General features: G+C 51.3%; 1 protein-coding gene across 24 annotated transcripts in view; it reads right to left on the bottom strand.

Annotated features, from left to right (window-relative positions):
- Celf4 (CUGBP Elav-like family member 4) overlaps positions 1 to 25,109 on the bottom strand; it is a 276,171-nt gene that overhangs the window by 42,884 nt on the left and 208,178 nt on the right. For 14 of the 24 annotated variants that reach the window (XM_032885427.1, XM_032885439.1, XM_032885434.1 and 11 more), the window contains exon 3: positions 16,047 to 16,125. In XM_032885427.1, the coding sequence (XP_032741318.1) occupies positions 16,047 to 16,125 (79 nt within the window). The remainder of the gene's footprint in view (positions 1 to 16,046; positions 16,126 to 25,109) is intronic. The other 10 variants (XM_032885442.1, XM_032885437.1, XM_032885446.1 and 7 more) reach the window with 1 other exon arrangement.

The following is a 25,109-nucleotide window of genomic DNA, read 5'->3' as shown; positions in this document are numbered from 1 at the left end:
CCTGGAAGCTGGCCAGGTTGTGAGTCATTTTCCCAGCCCTGGGCTCCAGCTATCCACTCTGCCTCTCACTTTGGAGGCCAACAGCCTGACCACGCACATTCTTAAGGCTGACATCCCTAGCTCATGGGCCTGTCAAGCAATTTGTTCTTGGGCCTGACACTCAGAACCCACCAGCCTTCCCTGTCCAGGTCCTCTCACTTCTGCATTGATTACCAGCCTCCCTTTTCTATTCAAAACTTCTTAACCCCACCAGACAGAGCTAAGCCTCTGGGCCGCCATACTTGGAGGTTGAAGTCTTTCTTCTAGCCTCTAGCCCTTGGCTCCTGGGAGCCTACAGTTGTTGATGCTCTCTGCTTGTATTTCATTGTCCCCTGTGCCTCATGTCTCTTATGACAGTTCATGTGAGTCCCTATCCTGTGGGTTCAACCATTCATCCCGCACCCTGGCTTTGAGCTACAAAAGAAACAGAGGTGAGGAAACAGAATTGGAACGTAGAGTTCCTCAAGGCATAAAGCTTCCCTCCCAGGGGAGGAGGGGTGGGCAATGATTGAGGAGAGATGGAGGGAAGGGCATATGAGTAAAGTGAAAATGTGACACATGGACAGCCTTGGTGAGAGGGATGCAGATGCTGAGACAAGTGAGCGGAACTGAGATCTAGGGGGCCATTCTGACCAAAGGGAACAGTTAGGACAACGGATGGAACATGAGTGTTTGAGGGGCCCACAGGAGGCCAGGAGGCATGGAAAGACAACTGAGGCATCACAGAAGCAGCAGGAGCAGGGTACATAAAGACTGAACCCACATCAAGCCCTCCCTAGGACCACTGTGGTCAACGCAATGTTGTGTCCAAGTGAGTTGTTTATCCAGGAGGAAGAGGAAGCTCAGAGCCAACAGAGGGTGGAGGAGGGAAGATTGTTTAGGAAGGTGTGGGAGATGTCACAAGACTCCAGTGTTCTCTTCTGTGACCCCAGCTGGAAGAATGCCAATCACTATACACATCCCCAACATCCTCTTAGGCCCATGCGTGATCTTGTATTTGCCCAGTCCTCCAGTGAATGCTACCCCAGAAGGAAGACACAGGACTACCTCTAGTGAACCAACACCTTTCTGGGCAAACTCACTGCCTCCTGCTGCCAGCTAGAATTCCCTGGGAGGACCGACCGCTTCCGCCCTGAGCAGCTCTCCCCAAGCCTCTATCTGCCCATGCTGATAGGCTGCTTGGTGAAGAGTAAGATGTTGGCCAGATGGCTTCTCCCAACTTAGTACTCCCCTCCCCTGGAGACTCACCTATTCTAAGCTGCTCTTCTATACCACAAATCCTGAGAGTTGCTTGAAGCCCCTTCTCCTTCAGACCCTACTCTATGCTAGAAGGCACTGACTGTTAATTGTTCCTCCAGTGGCTGTAGCACTATTCCAGCCTATGTTAGTCGCTACCTTCCATTGAACTTGCACTTCACGAAGCCAGGGTATCCCAGCCAAGAACAGAAGAGATAGAACCTATGGAAGGCACCACTCTGCAGGAACTGGGGCCCCTGGCAGATTGCTAAGCAGACAAGGAACCGAACGTGTTTCCAGGAACAAGAAGCCACAGGATTAAGTTTGGCATAGCAGGGAAAGCATTCGAGACTCTCTGGGGCCTTCAGAAAAGCACAGAACACTCCAGGAGCCCATATATGGGGAGGAAAAACGTGTAGGAGCGCTTTCTTTGTCTCTGCAAGTAAGGACAAGTCAAGCAGGGGGCTGTGGACAGAGGCACTGGTGGATGGAGAGTGGGTGGAGCCTGCTGTCTGAGGAGGCTGAACTGGTTGGGATGGAGGGCAGGCCTTTGCCATAATGTTAGCCAGTTTGCTCCTACCCTCCATAGCCTCCTGCAAGACTTCCCCTGCAGTGAGAAGAGATTAATTGTTGAAATCCACTGAGGGGGGGTCCTTCCTTCACTACCCACCCCTCAGTTACCCCCCAAAAGCAAACAGTTGTTGAAATTGAAAAATGGTGTTCAGTGAAGGGTTTAAAGACATTTTGAATTTAAAACATATTTTAAAGGTCATTTTAAGCAGTAATTATGTTCTAATGGTGGGGCTCTTAGCAAAAGGCAAGAGAGTGCCTTGGTTATGTCAGCCCAATGTGAGGCAGCAAGAGCCGGTTCCCAGTAGTCCTCAGAGCCTAGTACAGGGGGTATGGGGAGGAGTTGGTGGGAAGATAAACTGAGTGCAGGCTGCACTCCCTCCTGCATCCCACACCGTGGCCACCTTGAGCTCCCAGGAACAATAAGCCACACAGTTAAGCTTGGCCCTGGCACAGAAGGATCTTTCAAGAACTCCCTGGGGACTGCCACATCAGTGACACAGAGACTCACAGGGAGTGGAGCATGCAGGCTGGCCCTGTGTCTTTCCCTTCCACTTCTAAACACTGTCTTTTGTGAGCGCTCCCAGCAGCAAGCTCTTCAGTCATTGTGGGCCCACTGTGTCTGGGGTAGGGGTAAAGGGGTGACCCTGAGCTAGTGCCCAGGCTCCAAGACCCTTGTCTGTGCACTGTATGACCTGCGGTTCACATTACTTCGAGACAGGATAAGAACACTGACTATTTGAAAGTCACCATTTTTTCTACCCTCCACCAGCTCCCCAATCCATCCCTCAGCCTGCGTTCTCTTTCTTGGAGCATGCCCTGCTTTTGCAGAAAACCTCACCCATACAGCACGTGTGGAAAGGCTGATACTGAAAACACACTGCGAGGACCTAGTGTTCGCCAGATTTGAGAGAATTGCAAGAACTAGCCATAGGCGAGCACCCTGGGGGTCCCTTAACAAGGGAGGCAGCAGACTGCAGGCGTTTGCAGCTGGGTTTGTAGTACCACAGGCACTGCATTTAATTTGGAAAGGCTTCATGACTAAGATATGAGGATCGTTAATGGAAGGACAAACCGAAGAAAGAATAACCAAATGCTTTGAATAAAGAAAATAGCAGCAGACATCCTGTTTGGGTCAATCTCGCCCTAGGTTTCCGTCATGGCCTGAAGGAGCACACAGGCAGTGGGCGAGGAGCACAGAATGCACCTAGGACAGGACTCTGTACTACGTCCAGTCCTACCCATCGAGTTGGCTGGGCTTTCTTTGAGCAAGAGTGGGGTCAGGGTATCCAAACTGATATCAGTGGTGTGCAGCTCTGTAGAGGAGGCCTGCAGTGCCGCCCGCGCAGCACTTGAGAAAGGACTGGGAGCGGGTGGGGGCTCCTGCACGGGGAAGCCAGCCTCTGCGCGCAGGGGTGGGCCATGGGTGTGTACGGATGTGGTCTGGGACTCAGCCCAGAAGGCGGCTGTGGGTGGTGCGGGACCGAAGCAAGGGAAAGGGCGAAATATAAAAAGACCCAGGAGTGGCGCAGCGCCGGGCCACAGCGTTATTAAACTAAAGCATCGTATAAATCTCGAGCCATTAATAACAGGCTGCCTCCACGTCGGGATAATTTATTCAAATTGCGGGTCCCGGGATGGAAGAGCAGATGTTTCAGAGCTGTTGGTGTCACTGAAAGAGTTCCAGGGGGGAGGAGGGGCATGCTGCGTGCTGGTGGCACGGGCTCAGCCCTGCCCGCTCTGTTCCTCTTAGAAATATCTTCATCTTCCAATGCGCAGGCCACCAAACCCCTACTCTGGGAAAGGCAGGACAAGGTCCTTAAGGGACAGTTAACTTAGTTCAACACACACTGGAAAACTGTCTGTGGAAGAGACACGCAGTCCAGTTGCCACATAAAGAATGCAATGCCGATCAAACTGGTCTAGACTGACCTATGGTCCCTGACATCTTGGCTCATTGAAATAACAGTTCTCAAAGGGCTTGACGCTCTTTCCTTCACGATCAGGTCATCTGCTAATGACTTGGAAGTAAACCCTAGGAGTCTCATTTGCATCCTCTGATCAACCGAGCAGTAATCCCGGATGGTTTGCCTCCTGCTAAGAAAGATGGAAGGAAGCTGGGCTAGGGGTGTGTCCTTGGACTCAGATCAGCCCTCAGGGTCAAACCTGGGTCCTGTAGTGAGGTGGTTGTGGGTGTGTCAGGACTTCAGGCTGGGGGATCTGGTCACAATTCCTGAATAGACTCCAGGAATGAGAGCCACTCATTATCTGTCTAGACTTGGGAGGGGTAACTTCCTCAGATGAAAGCTCTCCTGACAAATTTCACCTCTTTAACCGGACAACTCTCACTCCACGATGTCATTTCTGTCGCTAATGCCTTCTCTTTCTAAGTGTCCAGTGTTGGGAGTCAGGGGGTGGGGAAGGGGGCACAGTCCTGCCCAAGTCTTCATGTCTAGGAATCCCAGTCTCCACGGAGTCCACGTGAGGGACCCCTCAGGGACAGGCTCATCTTTACTTTTTGCACTTTCCCCATCAGGGAGGACATGAGCAGCTCCGGGTGTCCAGGCTTGTGCCCTGAAGGAGGTGAAGAGAGACTCTCCCTCCTGATTCTGTTTGGTGGCCCTGAAGAACTGCCCACTGAGTGAATTTCAAGGGAGACCCTGCCCAGTCAGAAAATGCTGAGCCACCCCCTTGAAAGTCTAAGTCTTAAATACTTGGGTTCACAGAGGAGGCTCCCAGTTCCCTGTCCTGGCAGTGTCCTGTCTTCTGATGTCGTGCCCTGGTAAGTGAGAAAGCACCATACAGGGAGGCACACTCATCTTTTCCCTGAAATCGAGCTTGATTCGCACCACCATCGTGCATTGAGAGGAAAAGGAAGAGTCCCTACTCTCTCGTACCTGCTCCCGACATGTACTCCTTGGGTAGGGTTCTAATACAGAAAAAAGTCTTAGGCGGACCCCACCCTTGACAGGATGGCATCAGAACCTGGTGTACAATGAAAGGTCAGAGAGGTGCGGTTTGTCACTTCTGGGACCTGGCTACTCTAGATATAGGGGCTGCTGGGAGAACTTGTCAGTTGCCTATGATGAAGCTTAAGAAGCCACTAGGACCTCCGGCAGAACCCGTGAGGGAGGTGGGAGCATGTGTGGCCGCCCCTCCCCCACTGTTCCCTGTCAGCATGGCTGGGAGGGTCAGTGGTAACCGTCAGTGCCATGCCTCTGCTCCTGGCACATTGGACCTCCTCCACAGCTCAAGGTTCATTTCCAGTGAAGGAGAGAGTGCAGCCCACACTTGCAGGGCAATCAGCATGCTCTGTGATGAATGGAGCCTGTGTCACTCAGCGAAAATGAATATTTCTTTGCGATAATGGCCAGATGGTAGCAACTCTCCGATCCAAATTAAAACATGCATGATAAATGCCAGGAAAACAGAGGAAGACAAAACCCCAACCTGGAGTGAATTCTCTCTATAAATCTTCCCTCTGCGCCCCTCCCCCACCACAGTGGCCCTGCTAATAGCCATTAAATTATTAAGATGTGCTTCAAGGAGAATGCCAATGTCAGTGGCTCCAGCCCCCTGCCCACCCTTCCTCAGCTTGTGGGGCCAGAGTGGATAGGAAGTCCAAAACGGAGGCTGCTTCTCCACCTGGCCCAACTGGGGAGGGTAGAACATTTTCAGCCATGGACACCAGACTGACATCGTGGAGCAGACATGAACTGACGCCCATGCTCAGCCACACTCTGAGGAAACCAGGTATATCTCTCCTTAAGCGGGGAACGGTCTCCATGGAGATGAGAAATTAACACCATGCCTGACTTTACAGTGCATGCAGAGGGCAGGAGAGGGTGTCTGAGCTACAGACTCAGGAACAGCTAAAGAAAACAGACTGAGGAAGGTTGGACTGGCAGTGTGTAGCTGGACGACCGGGAAGGCTCAAGAAATGTGTTGCAAAGGTGGATGTGCATGGGAGGTTCTGAGGCAGCAGATACTCAGGGGAGGTGGCTTGGTACTGGGTTCTTTATCCTGTCTAGTGACAAAAGGCTTCCGAATCTCTGTCTGTCTTTATTCCTATAGTTCTTGCCTATCATCATGGTCAGAGTCTGCTTGGCGTGGACCTCTTGTTCTCCTGATATGCTGACCAGACCTCCCTGTAGGTGGCCATCTTCCCACATCCAACTCCTGCGGACCCTGGACGTTTCCTCAGAGACCAGGCCTTTGTTCTTCCTCCAGGAGCCAGACCCCAACATTCTATTCTGGTACCCCTGGGACTCCTTCCCTAGACTATTGGGTTTCCTAATCCTTCCCTGGATATGCTCTAGGCCATGGGGTCTGCATCACTTATCTCGGTCTAGAATCATCTTCAACATGGAGAACTCTGCAGACTGTCCCAGTTGGTGCAGGTCCGTGGCACACTCTGTCTCCGTGGCTCATGTATGCCAACAGAGTTTGCTCTAGCTTGTGAGCTTCTCCAGGGCCTAGAGACTAGCAGGAGCTGGTAAATATCTTCCTAGGGCTACATGTCTGTCTTTGTGGTTCAAAAAATCTGCAGGGGGATGCCCTTGGATTCGAAAAGTCACTGCAAACTGGCCATTTATACATAAGCTTCAAGCATCCTGAGACACCAAGGCCTATTATCCAGGGATGGGCTGTGGTGTTCATGGTGTTGACATCATAGGATATTCTTAGCATGGATGTCTGTAAAATCTGTATTCCAGCCTGATGATTCAGGCTGCTTTTCTCCCATAGAGCTTCTGCTGGCTTTTACAGCCTGCTCCTCCCACTGGTCTCCACAGTTAAATGGCCTCGGTTACACAGGGTCTTTCTGCCATTACTGGTAAGTCTACCTGAGCCTTAGACTCTCTCTGAAGTCCCCTGTATCCCCATAAGGAGTAAGAGAAGCTCCAGACAGTGGTCCAGCCCCGTGTCTGTGGCTAAGGGGATGGGCTTGGAGGCTGGAAGTACATGATTTTGAGTCAGCAGTTGTGAGAAGTCCAAAAGCCCTATGGGAAGTCAGCAAGATTTGGAGGTGACCAGAAGGATCGAGACAAGAAGGTTAATGACTGGCTATATGTCTCAAGGAGGTCATCTCTCCTCTCCCAGTCCCGTTTCTCCATCCACAAATGGAGATGCTGCTCAACCAAGCACACAGGGATGCTACCAGAGAGGCTGCTCTCACGCTAGAAGTTTGGTGGCAGGACTGGAACGCTAGTGACTCTTTCCATCTCTAGAATGCCAGCAGCAGCTTCTGTATGCATTGACAAAGCCCTGTGACCCCCAATATCAGGCCAGGAGGAGCAGACTTTAGAATAAAATGACAATAGCCGAGGCCTTCTGGATCCAAAAGAATGGGCATACACACCACACTTTGTGTGTACGAGGGCTGACTTGGGCACTCCCATCTCTTCACATCCTCTTGCCCAGGCCTAAGGTCCTATTTTAATTTTAGTGTCACATTTCCCAACTCTGTGCTACTAACCAGTCTTCTGGATCCAGGCCACTGAGAGACCCTGCCTCAAAAAAAAAAGGGTCGGGCTGGCAAGATGGCTCATTGGGTAAAGGTACCTGCAGCCAAGCTTGATGATCTGAGTTCAATTCCCGAATCCACATGGTAGAAAGAGAGAACCAAACTCTTACTAGTTTGTCGCTGAATTTCACACATGCACCATGACATATACATGCACCAAAACACTTAAACACCAGGTCCAGGCTCCTCTTTTCATCCCATGAAGAAGACGCTCCTTTCTAACCAAACCCATTCTTCTACAGTTTCAAGCACATCTGGAGTGCCACCCCGCATTACCTGCCATCCTGGCCTCTAAGTTCATGCCTTTGCTGAGACAGCCCACATGCATGCTATTGTCTCATCACCACCTCTTGGCGGCCTCCCCGTCCTGCTCCTTTCTGGTAATTCACATATCCGATCCTGTGGAAGTTCTGCGTGATATGATTTCTATTCACACTTGGTTCACTACACCTCATGTGAGGGCTTCACCCTGTCACCAACTCTATTTTCCCCATATACTAGCCTCTAAAAATAAAATGACAACGAGTACATTGACCGTGACAGGGCATCCCACAGTTTCCTACTATGCTCCATTTGCAAAAAGAACTTAGGGGGCTGTTCCCAACCTCCTTACACATGTCCCCTTAAATAGCTCTGTTCAAAGCCTCCCCATGAAAATCAGGGTTCCCATGCCTTACCTTAACCCTCAAAGCTGTACCCTTCCATCCTGGCTCACAGGGTGCCCCTCACCCCCTTGGGTTTAGCTCATTTTCTCACAGAGCAAGCTCAGCTTCCCGCTCCCATCTCTGATTAACATAGCATATTTCCTCTTCCTGCTCTGCCTTTATAACCCGCTAGCCATGCCCATGTTCTTGGTGATGTACTAGGAGACTGGGAACACTGGCTACTGCCCAGCCTAGGAAGCTCATCCTCTCCCCCCACCCCCGATTGTCCGCATCTTCCCTAGAAGCGGGACCACCCTCCTGTGTGTTCACACAGTGCAGGGGACAGGATGCCCTGAGACTGGCAGTAGGATGCTTCACCAGAGGGGGCCTAGTCCCCTCTCTCTGTCATTCCCATTCCCAGGAGCACAGGCAGGAGGCACTTTTAAATATCATCCAGAAGGCCATTTCCTATGATTAATACCCCATTCCCCCTGAAACCGTTGTTTGCTAAATTAGCTGGGGCCAGAGGGAATTCGTGGAGGAGCTTGAATCTCAACTTAACTTTCTTAATGCTTAAAACAAAGCAAAATAAAATAAAACAGAAAAACCTACTTGAAAACCGAAGTGCGGATCAAGCCACACACCCTCCCCACAGCTGAAAATCCAGAGTCCATTGACATTCAGCAGGTTTGCAGTTAATTATAATTTTCACACCTACGGTGGGAGTTACAGATGTATTTATAATGTGTGTCTGCTCCGCTGGAGTGCCTTGGGGCCTCCCTAGGGACCCTTCCCTGTGGAGTCGCCTCCCTAGCCACAAAGACCGTCTTCACAGGTCTATCTGGTGTAGCTGTATAAATCAGAGGAGGGTCCCTAGGTTTTAAAAGATTCCTTTTCTAGAGGAGAAAGGAGACAAAGATTTCTTTAAGTCAGGAAAATGGAATTTTTTTTGAGAATGAAAGTCCCAAGGTAGAGTGGGACTTGTCCCATGGTTTAGGGAAACTAAGAGTTGGAGATGCTTAAGCAAAAATGAGAGAACATGTTCACAGACATGACAGTGACCTTGATCGGTAGGGAAGCCACACCTTGGTTGGACAGCCCGGCTTAGTCATAAGTTTGTCGTCTCTCAGCCCTTCCAGATCTTTCAGATTGCCTGCATAAGGTCACGGCAGGGCCTGACCTGGGTCTGTTGTCCTACATTTGAGATGAGCATTGCTATGGTTTTTCTTCAGTATTAATCTAAAATGAACCTGAGACATGGGCTTTGTGGTTGACTCAAGGGGAAACATGACACAAATTAAGGCATTCCAATGGTAACAAGGGTCAAAGAGGCCTGAGCTAGAAGACTAGAGTCCTGTGAGGTTTCCCTGGTGTATGTGTAGTGGTGGTATGTATATGTGTGTATGTATCTGTAGTGGTGGTATATTTTGTGTGTGTATGTAGTGGTGGTGTGTGTATGTGTGTATATGTGTAGTGGTGGTGGTGGTGTGTGTGTGTGTGTGTGTAGTGGTGGTATGTATATGTGTGTATGTGTAGTGGTGATGTATGTATGTATGTGTGTGTATAGTGGTAGTATGTATATGTGTGTGTATGTGTAATGGTGGTGTATGCGTATGTGTGTAGTGGTTGGTGGTATGTATATGTGTGTGCATGTGTAGTGGTGGTGTGTGTATGTGTATGTAGTAGTGGTGAGTATATTTGTGTGCATGTGTAGTGGTGGTGTGTGTATGTGTGTGTAGTGGTGGTGTGTATATGTGTGTGCATGTGCAGTGGTGGTGTATATATGTGTGTGTGGTGGTGGTGTGTATGTGTGTGCATGTATGGTGGTGGTGTGTGTGTGTGTGTGCATGTGTGGTGGTGGTGGTGGTGGTGGTGGTAGTGTGTGTGTGTGTGTGTGTGTGTGGTGGTGGTATGTATATGTGTGTGCATGTGTAGTGGTGTGTGTGTGTGTGTGTGTGTGTGTGTGTGTGTGTGTGTGTGTGTGTGTAGTAGTGGTGTGTATATGTGTGTATGCATATGAAGGCCCAGGTTAACCTAGGGTTTTATTTCTTAGATACTGTCCATCTTTACTTTTTTTTAAATTTAGTTTTAGTTTAATTTAATTGCAATTGGCTTTCATTGAACTTTTTATTTTGTGTGCTTGAATGGGAAAAGGGCAGAGCACACATGTGCAGAAGTCAGAGATCAACTAGAAGGAGGAGGAGTCTGTTCTCTCTTTCCACCATGTGGGTCATAAGGATTGAACTAAAGTAGCCAGCGTGGTGGCAGGTACCTTTTTCCACTGAGCCGTCTTGCCAACCACAGGCTGATTTTTAAAGACAGACTCACTGGCCTGGAGTTCATGGACCCAGTGAGCCTCAGGGACCTGTTTCGGCCTGGCCATTGCTGGGGTCCATGTGGGCCACCTTGCTCAATCTTCTTTATGTGGATTCTGCAGGTTAAATTTAGGCTCCTATGCTGGTATGGCCAGCATATTACTGACTGAGCTATTGCCCCATTCCATTCACATCTTGAGAAAATGGGAAGGGATGGGCGAGGGGCAGACTCATGGGTGGGGTAGAATGTTTTCTGGACGTCTCCGGGGTTACATAGTCTGGTGCCTAGCCAAAAGTGAAGCTAGCTGCCCTTGGTTTGCCATGGTATCTCCTTCAAGGGACTGCTCAGGGGAGGGAAGATGGTATTGTCACTGTCCCCATGAACTGGGGAGGCCCAGATCTGAAACAAGTCCTAATAGCGGAGCAAACACACACATACTCAAGCTTGTATATGGTGACCATGCCATCCAGTCCAGCACCTGAGACCTGCTGTGGGGACTCAGGAGGTGCAGGCAATGCTGAAGGGTGAATGTTTCGTGCCCCACCATGCTGACAGATAGCTCCTTTTGGTGGCTGCTGCGGGACCTCAGTCACCAACCACATTCTTTCTGCTGGCTTTGTTCATCCCTGGATCCCCTGGGCAGCTCCAAAGTAGAGGTCAGGGTGAGCGGAATCAGGACAAAGCCCTGTGATCTGTACACCCAGGATGACAGCCCTCTACGTTTTCCCTGCTCTGCAACCCCTCCCCCCTGCCTGGCCTGAGGGCTCCCCGGCAGAACCCAGAGGGGGAACGGCTCTGCCAGAAGCTTTCGTCCGGTGAGTCATTCATTGCTTCCGAAGATGGAAGAATGGATACTTTTGTTTGGTGCGCTTCCACGAAGCAGGGTCAGCCTGCAAGTCCATTTCATCAGAACACACCGTAAATGGCCTTTGGAGTGTAAGAGGATTGCACTGTTGGAAGAGCCCAGCGGTGAGAAATGCAGCATCTCGAGGTCAATAGTTATGGCCGTAGGTCTCCCCGAGCCATGTGCCTAGGCCAGAACCACTGCAGGAGGAGCCAGCTGCCCCGCCTGGACTCATACCCCTCAGCTAGCCCCCCAGAGCCCCTGGGAACCCTTAGAGACCACATGTGGTCTGTCTGTTTAGAAATAGAATAACGCTTGGAGAAGAAATGAGGAACGTAATAGGATTTCAAAAGCCGCAGGACCCGATGGGGCTACAGATGGTGGAGGGGCTGGGAGGAGGGAATGGGGCCTGGGTTTATGGTGGGGAACGTGGCCTCGGGGAGGGCCTGGGATCTGCATCACATGCATCGTGTCCAACCTCATTAGCTGGCCCAGCGGGACTCCACTGCCACACTGGTGTGTCTGCGATGAGAGAAAGATGCTCTGAAGAAGCCGTTATGGACTGGGGACAGCAAAAGGCAGCAAGAACGCGGACGGACGGTTAAGTGACTCGGCCAGCACCTGACGAGGTCGGGTGGTGGCACACCTAATGGCCAATGAGGTTCACACCCGTCACCATCCTCCCCTCCTTTCCTTACCTTGCATAGTTCTAGCAGACATAGAAGAGATGGGACACAGAGAGAGAGAGAGAGAGAGAGAGAGAGAGAGAGAGAGAGAGAGAGAGAGAGAGAGAGAGAGAGAGAGAGAGAGAGAGAAGAACAAAGACCCAGGAGCAGATTGAACTGGGACCTTCAGCTCAGGCACTTTTACAAGGCTTAGTGTGTGTGTGTGTGTGTGTGTGTGTGTGTGTGTGTGTGTGTGTGTGTGTGTGTGTGTGTGTGTGTGTGTTGGGGTGAGATATAAAAGAAGATTCTTCATTTTCTAGAAGCTTCCTTGGGGCTGTGCCAATAGCAGCTTACAGAGTTACTTCTCTGCGTCCCTTTCCAGGCAGTGCTCAGGGCCTGTTCCCTCCTTACTCTGTCTGCTTCAGGCCCTGTAACAGGGTGGAAGGTAGGGGTGGTTAGAAAGCTCCCTCTTCCTGCCTCTCTCATTTGACCCACTTCCCTGAACCTAGAGGGTGTTCCTCTAGGTTCTTTTAGGCTACTGACTCAGCCTCTCTTACCTGCCCAGTAAGGAGAGACTTGGCCTGTCTTTTCAATGTGGGCTTTACTTGTTCCAGTCAAAGGCTGGGTGATTGTTACCCAATCTGGTCCTGTCTTTGAGTGACATGACTCTGCTACAGTGGTGGCCATGGTTTTCATGTCTATTTACCTGTGAGCTTTCTCCAGAGCTAAGCTTGGAGGAGCGTGGGGCACACCCTGGAAGACTGTAACCTTCCTCACATTCCTGCTGGAGGCCTTCCAAAGACCATACCTGCCAGCAGTAGGCTGGGCCTCTGAGATCAGTGAACTGCTAAGAGCTAGGCCTGTTAGCCAAAGGCTCTGATGGACCCAACCATCACGTTGGTTCTCATGTGGCCGGAACTAACCTCACATCAGAGAAGAGGAAAGGAACTCTGCTGTTGTCCCTGTCAGTCGGAACCAAGCGACTCATCTTTACCAGAGACAACCATAGTGCTGTAGGCAAAAAGGCCACTCTCACACCCACAGCTCTACCCATACCCGTCCATGCCCATTTCCAGAACCCCGATGTGAGCGTGAGATGTTTCTAGGAGCACAAGTGGAATGGGAAATGGGTCCCTGAAGTGGGCAGTGTAGGGGGAGAAGCCCCCCCAAAGTCCTTTCCTGACCTGGAAGGCAACGGTGGTGACCCTAGGGTGCATGTACATCCCAGGCTCTAGGTCGTTGGAATATTGAGTGGCCTGAGAGCAGGGCTGCTGGGGTTGAGACAAAGATGCAGCCTGGGTACCAGGGTTCACCGTCACTTCCTGCTGTGGGGTACATCATTTCCTGCCCCTCTTGGCTCCCGTGCACATTCTCCAAGGCTCCTCTCCTCCCTCCTACCACATTTTTTTCTTTTAAAACTTTGTGATGTGGTCGTGTGTGTGTGTGTGTGTGTGTGTGTGTGTGTGTGTGTGTGTGTGTGTACATGCCCGTGTGTGTGTATATGCCTGTGTGTGTACGTGCCCGTGTGCGTATGGGGGCTGCTATTAGACACCGTCCTCAAACACTCTCCACCTTATTGTTTTAAGACAGGGCTTCTCGCTGACCCTGGAGCTCACCAGTTGGCTGGACTGACTGGCCATGAAGCCATAGGATCCTCTTATGTCTGTGTACCTTGCCTTCGTCCCTCAGTGACAGGATCTCAGACCCATAACATACGCTCAGCTTTCTAGCTCGGCTCTGGGGGTCCAAACCCAGGTCCTCATTACTCAAGCACGTTACCTACGAGCCACATCCTCTCCCCAACCCATCTCTTCTCACCTCTTCCTCCTTACCGACTTCATTTCCCCTCCACCATCCCACCCCTCCCTACCTTCCACACCTCTCTTCTTTATTCCTTTAACAATCTTCACCTTTCCCTCCTTCCTTCCCCTCCCTTCCTCCAGAAGAAATATTTAGTGGATATTAAATTATTTTAAACTAACTTTCTGTAAAAAAGATAGCTTGGCGATAGTGCTGACTCAGGCCCCTCTCCCTGTTTAATATTGAATATGCAATTAATAGATAGATGTTTAGGTTTGGCTCTTCTCTGCCCTCCCTTCCCACCGCAGCAAGAATAAAAGAGCTGATTAATCTGGCTTGGGGCAAGTGTCAGAGCAGGAGATGTATGGGAGAAAGGCGATGAGGCTGGCAGCTTGGAGGACAATTGCCTCCCGGCTGGCAGCTTGGAGGACAATTGCCTCCCAGGCAAGGGATGGGCGAAGAGGATTAGAGCAGGCACTCTGCTGGGCTGGGGCTGACGGGATGGAGAACCTGCTGGGGCCAGGCCTGCCTGATGGCTCTGAGATTCTCTAGGTAAGGTCTTGCTCGTGTCACCCTAGGTCATCCCCAGCTCTGGGGATCCCTTTCTTTCAAGCCCATTACCATTTTCTAGTGTTGCCTCCAACGTATCTGACTGCCCCTCTTTACTGGTGGCACTGGTGGCACTGGGTGTCCAAGCAGCATTTAGGAGCTACCTTCTACATTTGGTTCCCTGAGCATGGGACAGCAAGGCATTTCATGCCCAAGTGACTTCCACCCGTTCTCACTGGCTCTGCCTTCTAGAGACCATTTCTAGGAGAGACCCTGATCCCCGCCCTTGAGCCCTGAATGAGCCTGAGCAAGGATAACCAGGATGGGGCAGGGAGAGCCTGTGGGCTGCTCACTTAGGCCCCTGGTGCCTGAGTGTATTATCCCTCAGTTATCAGGGCCCCAGGATGTTTGTTGAACACTGGGCAAGGTGTGTCCATGCCCTAAGACAGGAGGTGCCTTTGGGAAGCACCCGGCATCTGTTTGAGCCCTGTTGGGTAGGGCCTGAAGCTGAAGTCAAGAAGGGCCTGAGTCAGGTAAGGAGCTTGAAGCAGAAGGCTCAAGGGCGTGGTTTGGGAGGAGCCATATATTACTGGGACCGGTGCCACCTTCAGTCACACTAGAGTTCACTTCAGGACAACTCACCCTGAGTTTTAAGTATCTTTGGGTCTGCCCAGGGTCCGAGATTCCTGAGGAAGAAGCTGAGGGCATTGTTCAGTGCTGAGGCCAGGCAGGGCACCGTCAGTTGGGGACTGGAGGTAGACTTCAGGAGAAGCAGAAATGACAGCACCTCCTTTCCGAGGCTGTCATACTGGACCCTTACAGGTACCCGTAGCTTCCTTCTCTCCCTCGGGCTGAGGCTCCCTGTCTTTTGAGGGAGGCAGGGGTACTCAGTACCATGGGAAGGCAGTTTGCTGTGGACAGTCTGAGACTGGGTGGCAGAGACCTGACCTCTGACGCTGGAGGTATTCCCCACCGTCGCCTCTTCTTTTCTATTCACACTGTAGCATGGGTGAAGCCTCTCTAGCAGGTACTAGAATTGGGGCTGCGTCAGGGTGGGCACAGATTACCCTGGAGCCGAGGTGGGGAAGCAGTGCACCTTCAAAGGTCCTGTATTTCCAGGAGAATTGTTGCCTGGTAACAGATGTTCCTGGCTGGCCACATGTTTTGTCTTCCCAGGGCTGAGCTTCTGAGTTATCTGTCTGTCTTGTCTGTCTGTCTGTCTATATCTATCCATTCGTCTATCTCTTTCATGTGTGTTCATGAGTATGTGCTGTGCACGTGTGTGTAAACTTGTTAGGATGCTCAGTCTCCTGCCGGTCTCTGGAGAGCTCTGTGTTCTGGGGTGAGCTTTTGTGGGTAAAGCCATGTCCTCTCTCTGTCCCCTTCCAGACATCTGTCTGCCTGTTCGCATGTGACTGTCCAATCTTTATCTCCACACTTGCCTTGTGTGGCCCACAGCCCCACAACTACCCCTCTCGGGTGTTTTTCTTCACAGCTTTGACCCCTCTTAAACAAGACGATAGCCATAGGTTTTCTCCTAGTGGGGAAGTGGTCTACTCTTCAAATCCCATCACAGGGGGACTCAGGCAAGCACACATTTTGCCCAAGAGACTGTAAAAAGATAACATGGTACCTTGTTTCTTAGACAGACATTAAACCCTTTCCTCTGTCCAGCAGGCCCCTGTCTCCTAGCCATATTGTCTTTTCACATCAGTCATTCAGAGCAGCAAACACCCGTGTCTACCCTTCAGTTCTGAGAGGGAGCAGCAAGAAGAGGAAGAGGCAGGGAGTCGCAGCAGTGGGACAAGGTGGAAAGGAAGGAGGAGGAAGGAAGGGGTCAGAGACAAGTGGGCCCTCACGTGAAGGGGGCTGGCGCAGGCAGCTACTACCTCCTCGGCTCTCGCTGTCCGCAGGCTTCACCTGGATCGGCCGGTTCATCTGCAACAGAGTAGAGGGAACAGCATTACAGCCCGGAACCAAAGAGCTCAAGTTCGCAAGTGCCACGCCCACATTAGGGACGGACACACCTAGAGACAAGCAGGGCATCCTCGCAAACTTCCGTCCATCGTCCTCTACTACCTCATTCTCTACAGCCCAGTATTTCGTGCGCGGCGAGGGTGGGGGAGAAGGTTGCCTTTCTGTATTGGAGAAGCTGTAGGGCTCCTCCCTCTTTGAATAGCTCTCAATACCCTGATAAAAATATCAGAATGTGAAGTTGATAGCATGCCTATTCCTTCTCTCTTCACCCAGAATATCCTCCTGTACCGAGGCACACCTGTATCCAGCTCTGGGGTCCCTCACTACAACTGACTCTGCCGAGCTAGACCCTGCCTGGGACTGACTTCAGACCTGCTCATCTCTGAGACTGGACAGAGATAGCGGAGGACTTGGTTTCCACTTCTATGTCTAGAGCAGAGATCTAGGCCGGAGTTCCCCAAGGGGAGTCAGAGAGGTCCTGCAAAAGTGGAGTAGACACCATCAGTTTTCTTGTGTTTGTGGGAAGTAAGGTGTCAGGGCACTGGAGCACTGGAGTGCCTGCGCGAGCCTCTCCCTGGAACTGGTGTAATACTACATTTGGCCGCTAGAGGTCTCTGAACTCCAAGCATCGTGGCTCAAACCGCAGGTTGAACCCTAGCTCCGAGGTACGAGGGTGGTCTCTCCAGCCTTGGGTTCCCGCCGTATTTCAGACAATAAAATTTATAGAACCACACGATGCGACGTTCTTTATGCCTTCTCCACCCATGTTTCTCCTGTATGCCCCTCCCTGATCCCCTTTTGCAGTTGCATTTCTCCCAGAAGATGCAAGGAGACCGGCGAAAGCACCCCCATTTTAAAGGCAGAGAAGCCGAGGCCAACAATCAGTCACGTGCTTTTCCAGGCCACCTTGTGGCAAAGTCTGCAAAGGCTGTATCTGCATTTGCTTCCACTGCACCTTGCTGCCAATTCCCCTCCCTTACAAGGCCTGGACTAGCAGTCACAAGCAGCCTCCTGCCTTCCAGTCTAGGATTTGAAGTGAATTTTGGCTGCATTCAGACAACTGGGCATTGGGAGGGAGGACTTTGTGACTCAGCAAGGTGAAGCTGAGGCCAGGGGAAGGGCAGAGCCACGCGAGGAAGGACAGAGGCAGCACGCAGGATTTAGAGTCAGGGCAGACAAGGAAGGAGAGGCAGGAGCCAAGGCCAGCAAGACTGGCCTCTGGGGGCCAGGCTGTCCTGTTTTGCCACCAGGCTGTGATTGACAGCCCCGGAAAAGGGTGAAAGAAAGGTGCTTTGTATGAAAGCTTCAGCCCCTCCAGCCACAGGAGGGCTGTCGTATTACAACAAACTGCTAGCACGAGAAAACATGACGGGGTGCTGCGGGACCCCCAACAAAGCAGTCTTTTTCGAATTGAAGGAACAGCCAGGAATCTCACTACGGGAGAGGGGCTCTTGGGCGGGAGGATGGGGAGTAGGGGAGGTGGGGGAGGGATGTGGTTCACTACCGGCTTGCTGCTTGGAGCTCAGCAGCTCACTGGGGATTGAACCTAAGGCTATGTGGATGCTAACACCGTGCTGTAGTCACTTGGGACTATTCATCCGGACATTCCCCTCTGCCCTCTGAGGGCTTTGGAGACTCGATCCTAAGAACCCAATTATGCCACTGTTTTCTCTCATCCCCATCTCTCCAGTTCTCAAAGCAGACAGTTCTCTGCAGCCATGACGGCCATCTACATCTTAGGAGGAACCTGATTAGTGCTACCGGGAGAGGTAGGAGTGCCCTGGACGTGGTGACCAGCCTGCGTGGATTTTCTATTAGGGACCCCAGATACTTGGGGAGGAAGGGCTGAACAGTATTCAGAGAAGGCAAAACTTCTACGTGGTGAGGACAGTTTGGGACAGGTCCTGAAGACAGGCTACCAAATTGTGCGTAATCTTGTTGGTGAGGAAGCTTCCTCTCCAGCCTTCCTCATACTCCCACCCTGATGTCCGGATCTATCTCCCTCCCGATCATTTCTCAGGCCTGCGGTGCCCTACCCCAACACTCTGCCATCCTTTGAGACTGACAGGGTCCCTGGAATAGACCGAATCTTGCAGCCCTCATTCGTATAGAGAAGCTGTAGCCCTCGGTATGATTGTACATGGAAAAACAATGAGCATCAAGAAGGTATCTACCGGTTGTTAAGTAATAATGGGAGATCCCACATGGCTGCTGTCCTTAGGAGACAAAGAGGAAACACAGGGACACAGACACAAAGACAAAGACCATGTGAGGACATAGCAAGGGGATCCTCTTTGGGGAAGAAAGGCTTTGCTCAAAATCAATCCTGCTCACACCCTGGTCTAGAACTTCTAGCCTCTAGGGTGGTGAGAAATAAATTTTGGTAGTTTAAACCATACAAGTATCTTGTACCCAGCAGATAGAAGATGGGCAATCCTGGCTGATAAAGACTGAGTGAGGGAAGGATCTTACAGGGAACCCACCCTTTCCACATAAAAGGCACCCTTGAGAGTGGAATCCAATTGCAAGAGGCTGGAGGCTTGGGTCGCTGAGGACTCCATAGCTGCTCTGTAGATTGTATTGCTAGATTATGATAACATTGCAGGGTTAGCCTCAAGTGCTGGGCAGACCCAGACTTTCTTATTTCCAGCGGCAGTCAAATGTCAGCCTAGGGCATGGAGGTTTTCTAGCTACAGCATGCTCTGCTGGCTCTGGAAGGAGGGCTAGTCTCTTCTGTTTCTCATACTCCATAGGTCCAGCATCGCCAAGTCCTGATTCTGTGTTAAGGAAAGGAGTGTGAGCAGAGTGAGTAGAGCCTCGATCCTAAGAACCCAGATGTGCCACTGTTTTCTCTCATCCCCATCTCTCCAGTTCTCTGCCGTCACAAGGGTCATCTACACCTTAGGAGGAACCTGATCGGTGCTACCGGGAGAGGCTGACTGGAGACATCAAGACAGGCCAAAGAGATAGGGAGAGATGACGGGGCCAAGTGTGGCAGAGGGGGAGGAGCCAGAAGGGCACCCAAAAGAGAGGGAGGGGAAGGAAAGGGAGAGATAAGGAGGGGGAGGGGAGAGGGTCTGTGGAGGAATGAAGGATGAATGAAAAGAAGGGACAAAGGCCACCTGGCACCTCCCTGTAGCCAAAATTATTTCTCCAGCCTAAGCCAGGGTCTCAGGACACCTTTGGATCTTACCTTTCTCCTATCTCACAGCTTCCTCTCATCCATCCACACGTCCTGACAGTATGGGGTACCCTGAGAAAGCCACCGCATAGCATTTTCCTGAGAATGTTCTTCGTTCTGGATCAGGCCTTCAGGCTGGAAAAAGGTGTCAGCCCAGCCAGGATGGCCTTCCATGGATCAGACACAGTTCCCTAAAGCCAGGAGACTCCTGTGCCAGTCCTCTGGAAAGACTACTTGGGATCTGGGGTCTCTTTCCAGATAGAGCTTCCTCAGAAGGAGCAGCCTGATTTGGCTTGGGCAGGGCGGTTTCCTGAGCGTTGCATAGATGGCCAGGACCAGAGGGGACCTGGCCCTTTCCTGCCCCTTGCCACACTCAGGTCCAACCTTGTCAATGCCTAGTTCTGCTTTGGGGAAAGCGATGTGTATGGACTGAGCTGGCCCCAGCAGGACAGAATTTAGGGCCAGCTTTGAGGAGGTGGGTCTATACTCCCTTACGGCAGTGGAGGGGGAGCAGACAAATGGCTCCTTCCCAGTCCTGTCCCCCTGGCTCTGCCCCCTGCCCCTCCCTCTGCCACTCTTCGCATCAACACATAGCCATGCATTAAACAAGACATTCCATTAATTTCTTCATCATCATAACGTACGCTGGGACATACCCTTTAAATATTCATTCAGCTATGAAAACTGGGCATTAAAATTTTAATAATGTCAAGCTCATTTGAACCAGGCTCCTTGGGGACGATTACGATACAATTAGAATAAATATGGTGATTGAGCTGGTCCAAAGGCCTCACCTGTGCAGCATGGCTCTCCGTATAGAGAGACCAGTGGCTGATGGGCAGACAGACTGACGGACGGGCCAGGCTCTTTCCTGAGTCCGTCTCCCCCTCCTACACCCTTGGGGCCTTCTTTCTGTTTTGTGCCGCCACATCTGCTCCTCTCTGGTCTCTGCTGCCTGACCCCGGAGGGCCAGGGTACAGGGCACCCCTCCATCTTCTGGAAGATGACTGATTAACATCCTCATTCCAGTCCTCCTGGCACCAGCTGGACTGCTCATTGGATTCATGTGAGAGTGTGTTTTGATTTGTTGGAACTTATTCTCCCCAGCCTGTCAAGGGAGGGGTTCATCAGACAGGAGTGAACACCATCTCCAGAGCAGGGCCAGCCTGGACATCCAGGGGTCTCCCAAACAATCAACTGTGCTGTCACCAGAAAGGGAAACTTCCACTTTCTGCAGCAATGTTGTCCTCCCTGACTGCTGGTGTGGAGATTTGGGGGGAGACTGAGCCTTCCTGCACTCCTCATTGCCTTACGGCTGTTGAAACCCAATTCTGGAGGTGACCTGGGACTGTCCTCTTGTGTAATTATCTAGCTCCTATCTCCCAGTGACAGGGAAATCATTTCTCATTAGGCCATGGGCCCTTCTTAAGAGCTGGTACCTCCAGACCCAACCTCTTGACTGAGCATCCCTGTATCACACGTGCACACGTGCATGTGCACATACACGATCAGTAGCATACTATATAATGTTGCCTTTAAAGAATTCACTTTGTTCGGGGGGGGGATATGATGAAATAAGAAAGCAGAGAACACAGGAAAGTAGTCCCCGTTATAGGTCAGGCAAGATCAGCCTTTCCTGCTCCCCGTATCTGTGGGCAGAAACAGCCCTGAGGTGTTGGGCTTATAGGAAGGAGTATAGTTGGCTTGGTTTCAAAGGGTTAGCCCCTGTGTTCCCCTCCCACGAGCAGTCCCTGAGCCCCAGGTACTTCCTGGGTTGCAGGTGAGGAGCATCAGGGACGAGTGACCTTAATGTGTGGTAAGCTGTCTCTGGGACATGTTCAGTAGTGGTGTAAAAAGGCACATTCTGCTGGGATATGACCATCCCTGTCACAGCCCAGCCACCCTGAACTGCTGTAAGATGAGCGTGCTCTATTCTGACCCCTGTAATTTGTCCACTGCTGATTGGCACAGATGTCAACCACGATGTAGATTCTTCATGGTGGGAGAATGGAACTTCCTCGTAAATTCTCAGGGAACAAAGGTGTGTGACTCTCCATGCTGCCTACCCTGAACTTCACCATCACACAAACAATGAAGTTAACACGTGAACGCTAAAAGCATTTGCTTAAAGGTGCCAAGAGGTCAAGATCTCATCTGCTGCTGGATTAGATTCCCATCACAGGGTCCAGCAGAGCTGAGGGCAACACCGAACCCTGGTTGGGGGCTTCCACTCCCCCAGTGAGGGAGGCTCTCAGGGGGAAAGGCAGGAGCTGTGTGCATCATGTGTGGTTTGTTGTAAACATATCACTGATTTAATTGCCTCCTTAATACATTGCCAATGGTTCACTCCAAAGAGAGGGGCTAGAGGCCCAAGGAGACATGACTTTCACCAGGACTGAGGCCTGACTATGAACACCCCCAGTGGCATCCACGGTATGCCACTTGTCCAGGGCAGCAGCTGACCATCTGTCAGGGTACAAATTTCCAAGGCGACCTGGGATAGAGCTGATGTTGATTTTTTCTCTGCTTGGTGGCCTCCTATGCCTCCCGTGGTCTCCTGGCTTCCCCCTTGGTCCTGCAATATATATATCAGATGTCCTTTGAAGTTTTCGTGCCTTTTCTTTTCATTGCTTTATGGCACTGATGGAATGTCCTAGTCCCGGACGCTATGGTTTGTTTAATGTCTGTCTCCACTCTGTAAGGGAAGGCCTGCAGCCATTTTGTTTCTGATACGCATGCAGTCAAGGCAGCCGGAGCAGTGACTATCTGATGAGACACACTGAGGACATGGAGGTATCTCCCTCATCAAAGTACTTGTAGTGCAAACACGAAGGGCTGAGAAGGGTCCCCAGAGCCCGTGTGACAAAGCAGGGCACAGCAGCATGTGCTTATGACCAATCTCAGCGCTGGGAAAGCAGAGCCAGGTGGATCCCTGGGGCTCCCTGGCCAGCCAACCTGCCTAATTAGTGAGTTCCGGGGATAGACCCTGCCTCAGAAGCCAACGCTGCCTTTACTTCAGCTTCACATGTAACTGGGGAAGGGCAGAGAATATCACCATGACCCCTGAAAAGGTCCACACAGGGATCTCTGGAGCAGTCTGCATGGTTGAAAGTAAAGGGTGGGGTGGCCTTGTTGAGAAGGAAGGTTCCAATGGCAGGGGGAAGGCGGGTTAGAGGGGTTAGGGAGGAGAGATGAACAAAATCCCTCATAGAAATATTTTAATCTGTCAAACCAAACCAAAATAGAATGAAACCTGAAGTTGAACACACACACACACACACACACACACACACACACACACACACACACACACACACACACACACACACACACACATACACACACACACACACACACACACACACACACACACACACACACACACACACACACACACACACACACACACACCCCACAGGACTTAACATACACATCTTAAGGATGACCAAAGCCTCTCTCAAGTGGGATCACCAGCCTAGTTCCTGGGCCTGGGGGAAGTGCCCAGAGGCTGCAAAGGGTCACCTGCCCTTCAGACTTGTTTCCAGACCAAAGAGAAAGGCCTTGTTAATCCTCTGCCCTCCTGCCGAGCACCCCTGTTGTACCTTCGGATTAGGAAGGGTTTATTGAAGCAGTGATCGTCCTTTAGAGAGACAGCCAGCAGTACAACCAGACAGAAGAGCAGGGTTATTGTTAAAATATGCAAATCTAGAGCCCATTGAAATGCAAGCCCTCCAGACAAGATATTTTAAAAATAAATCTTACTTCTGTCCTCACTTCCTGATCCGAAGAGGCCATCCGCCACTTGTCTGCTCACGATACATCAGCCCTCTCTTCATCTGACCAGCCAAACAACGCCCCTGGTATATTTCTTGGGCAAGGAACTTAAGATAGCCTCCGGGTCACTCCCGAAGACCCTGTGCGATGTGCAAGCCACTCCTTCATTCCTCACCTCCTCTTACTTTATTACAAAATAAATCCTAAGGCTTTGCCTCCACTTCTTGCAAGCCTTCCCTGATTGGGTTCACACGATTACACAAGTAATTACATTAGGCGTGGTGTGTGCACGTGTGTGTGTAGCTATGCATGGTGTGGAGTAGCCGGAGATCAATATAGGATGTTTTCTTCCATTGCCTTATCTCAAGAAGTCCTGAGACAAGGTTTCTCACTGAACCTGGCATTCAGTGATTAAGCTAGACAGGTTGACCAGTAAGCCCCAGGAATCCTCTTGCTCTTGCCTTCCCAGTCTGAGGATTACACGTGCACTTCAGCGAGCCTGGCATTTTATGCGAGCACTGGGGATCAATCTCAGGTCTGCAGGCTTGCACGGCAAACACTGCTGACGAAGCCATCTCCTCGGCCCTCACACCTGTTGCACTGAGTGAGTGACTTGGGATGCTTCGCTCTGCACTGTCAACAGTGTTGTGTGTCAAGGACCACAGCAGAGCCTCTAATGGTCTGGGAGAAATGGCTGGATCCTGTCCTCGGAATGGGCCTGCTGGTTGTGAGAAAGGACCTAGAAGCCAGGCTTGTGGTGGGAGTTGTGCACCTAGGCAGGACAAGTGTGAACTGTGGCAAGTAAGCTTCTCCCAGGCTCCAGAACTCTCTGTGACCACACTGTGGCCATGATATCCTTTGTTCTTTTCTGAAACCCAAACTTCCAGGGCGGGTGGGGATTGGAGTTGGAGGGCACCTCGGGGGATTACAGGGCTAACAAAGGGAAGGAAGGAAGCTCACAAACTGTGAGAGGAGGAGAGTCGCTGAGTGTGGGGGAATTGGCAGGCTGTACCTGCTGAGCCTAGCGCGGCCTGGGTGCTGCAATGGCTTGGGTGGTGCCTGTTTGTTTGAGACAAAATTCTACCAGGTCATGTGTAACAAGTGCATGGAGTGGAATGAGCTCACGAGGCCTGTAGGATACCAGACAGATGCCTAGAGCAAGATGGGCCACTGTTCTCTGGTCTCCGGCCCCATCTAATTCTGTGGGAAGGGAGGAGTTCAGAGCTGATGCCAGAAAGTGCTGGACAGACAGATTAATTGCCCGTGGCACAGCTGTACTTCTTGGTTCCCAAGTGACCCCTCACCCAGGCCAAATCTGGCAAAGGGACTAAGATTATGTATGGAATGCAGAGCTCTTAGTCCAAGCAGTCCCCTTTGCAGCCTACACATCCTCTTTGGTCCAGCCCTACAAGCAGGCTGCCCAGCAGTTGCTATGCAACAGGCTTCTCTGCTCTACAGTGTCCAGCCAGCATCAGCAGGCAGCGCTGGGAGGCTGTTTTGTTGGTAGGCGGCTTGTGCTACCCACACTCCTTCCGTCTGCCACCCTCCTCCTCCTCCTCCTCCTTCCCTCCTGCTCACCTCCTCCTCTTCCCTCCTCCTCCTCCTCCTCCACCCTCCTCTTCCTCCTCCTCCTCCTCCTCCCTCCTCCTCCTGGCCTCCTCTCCTCTCCTTTTTGCTTGGAATTTATATATAAAATCTACTTCCCTTCCACCCAAAGGGCTGGAAGGAGGGCTTCTCCCTTGCTCCTGGGCTCTGGACAGGTCAGAGGTTCTGTGACAGGTCCAACCCAAGTCCACTGCTGCTTCCAGTACAGAGAAGACCTCCCAGTGTTTGGCGTCCATTGTCCCCTGAACCTCCATGATCCAATGAGGAGAGGAGGGGTCTTTGTGATTTGCACTTCTCTGGGCTAGGACAGGTGAAGTAGACGGTTGCCAAGGTGAAGCCTATGGATCTCTGACCCTAAGAAAGCTAGGCTTTAATGACCACATGT

Source organism: Rattus rattus, chromosome 15, assembly GCF_011064425.1.
Source record: "Rattus rattus isolate New Zealand chromosome 15, Rrattus_CSIRO_v1, whole genome shotgun sequence".
NCBI classification, from domain to species: domain Eukaryota; kingdom Metazoa; phylum Chordata; class Mammalia; order Rodentia; family Muridae; genus Rattus; species Rattus rattus.
The sequence above is the reverse complement of the archived record's forward strand: the minus strand, read 5'-3'. Positions and strand labels throughout refer to the sequence as shown.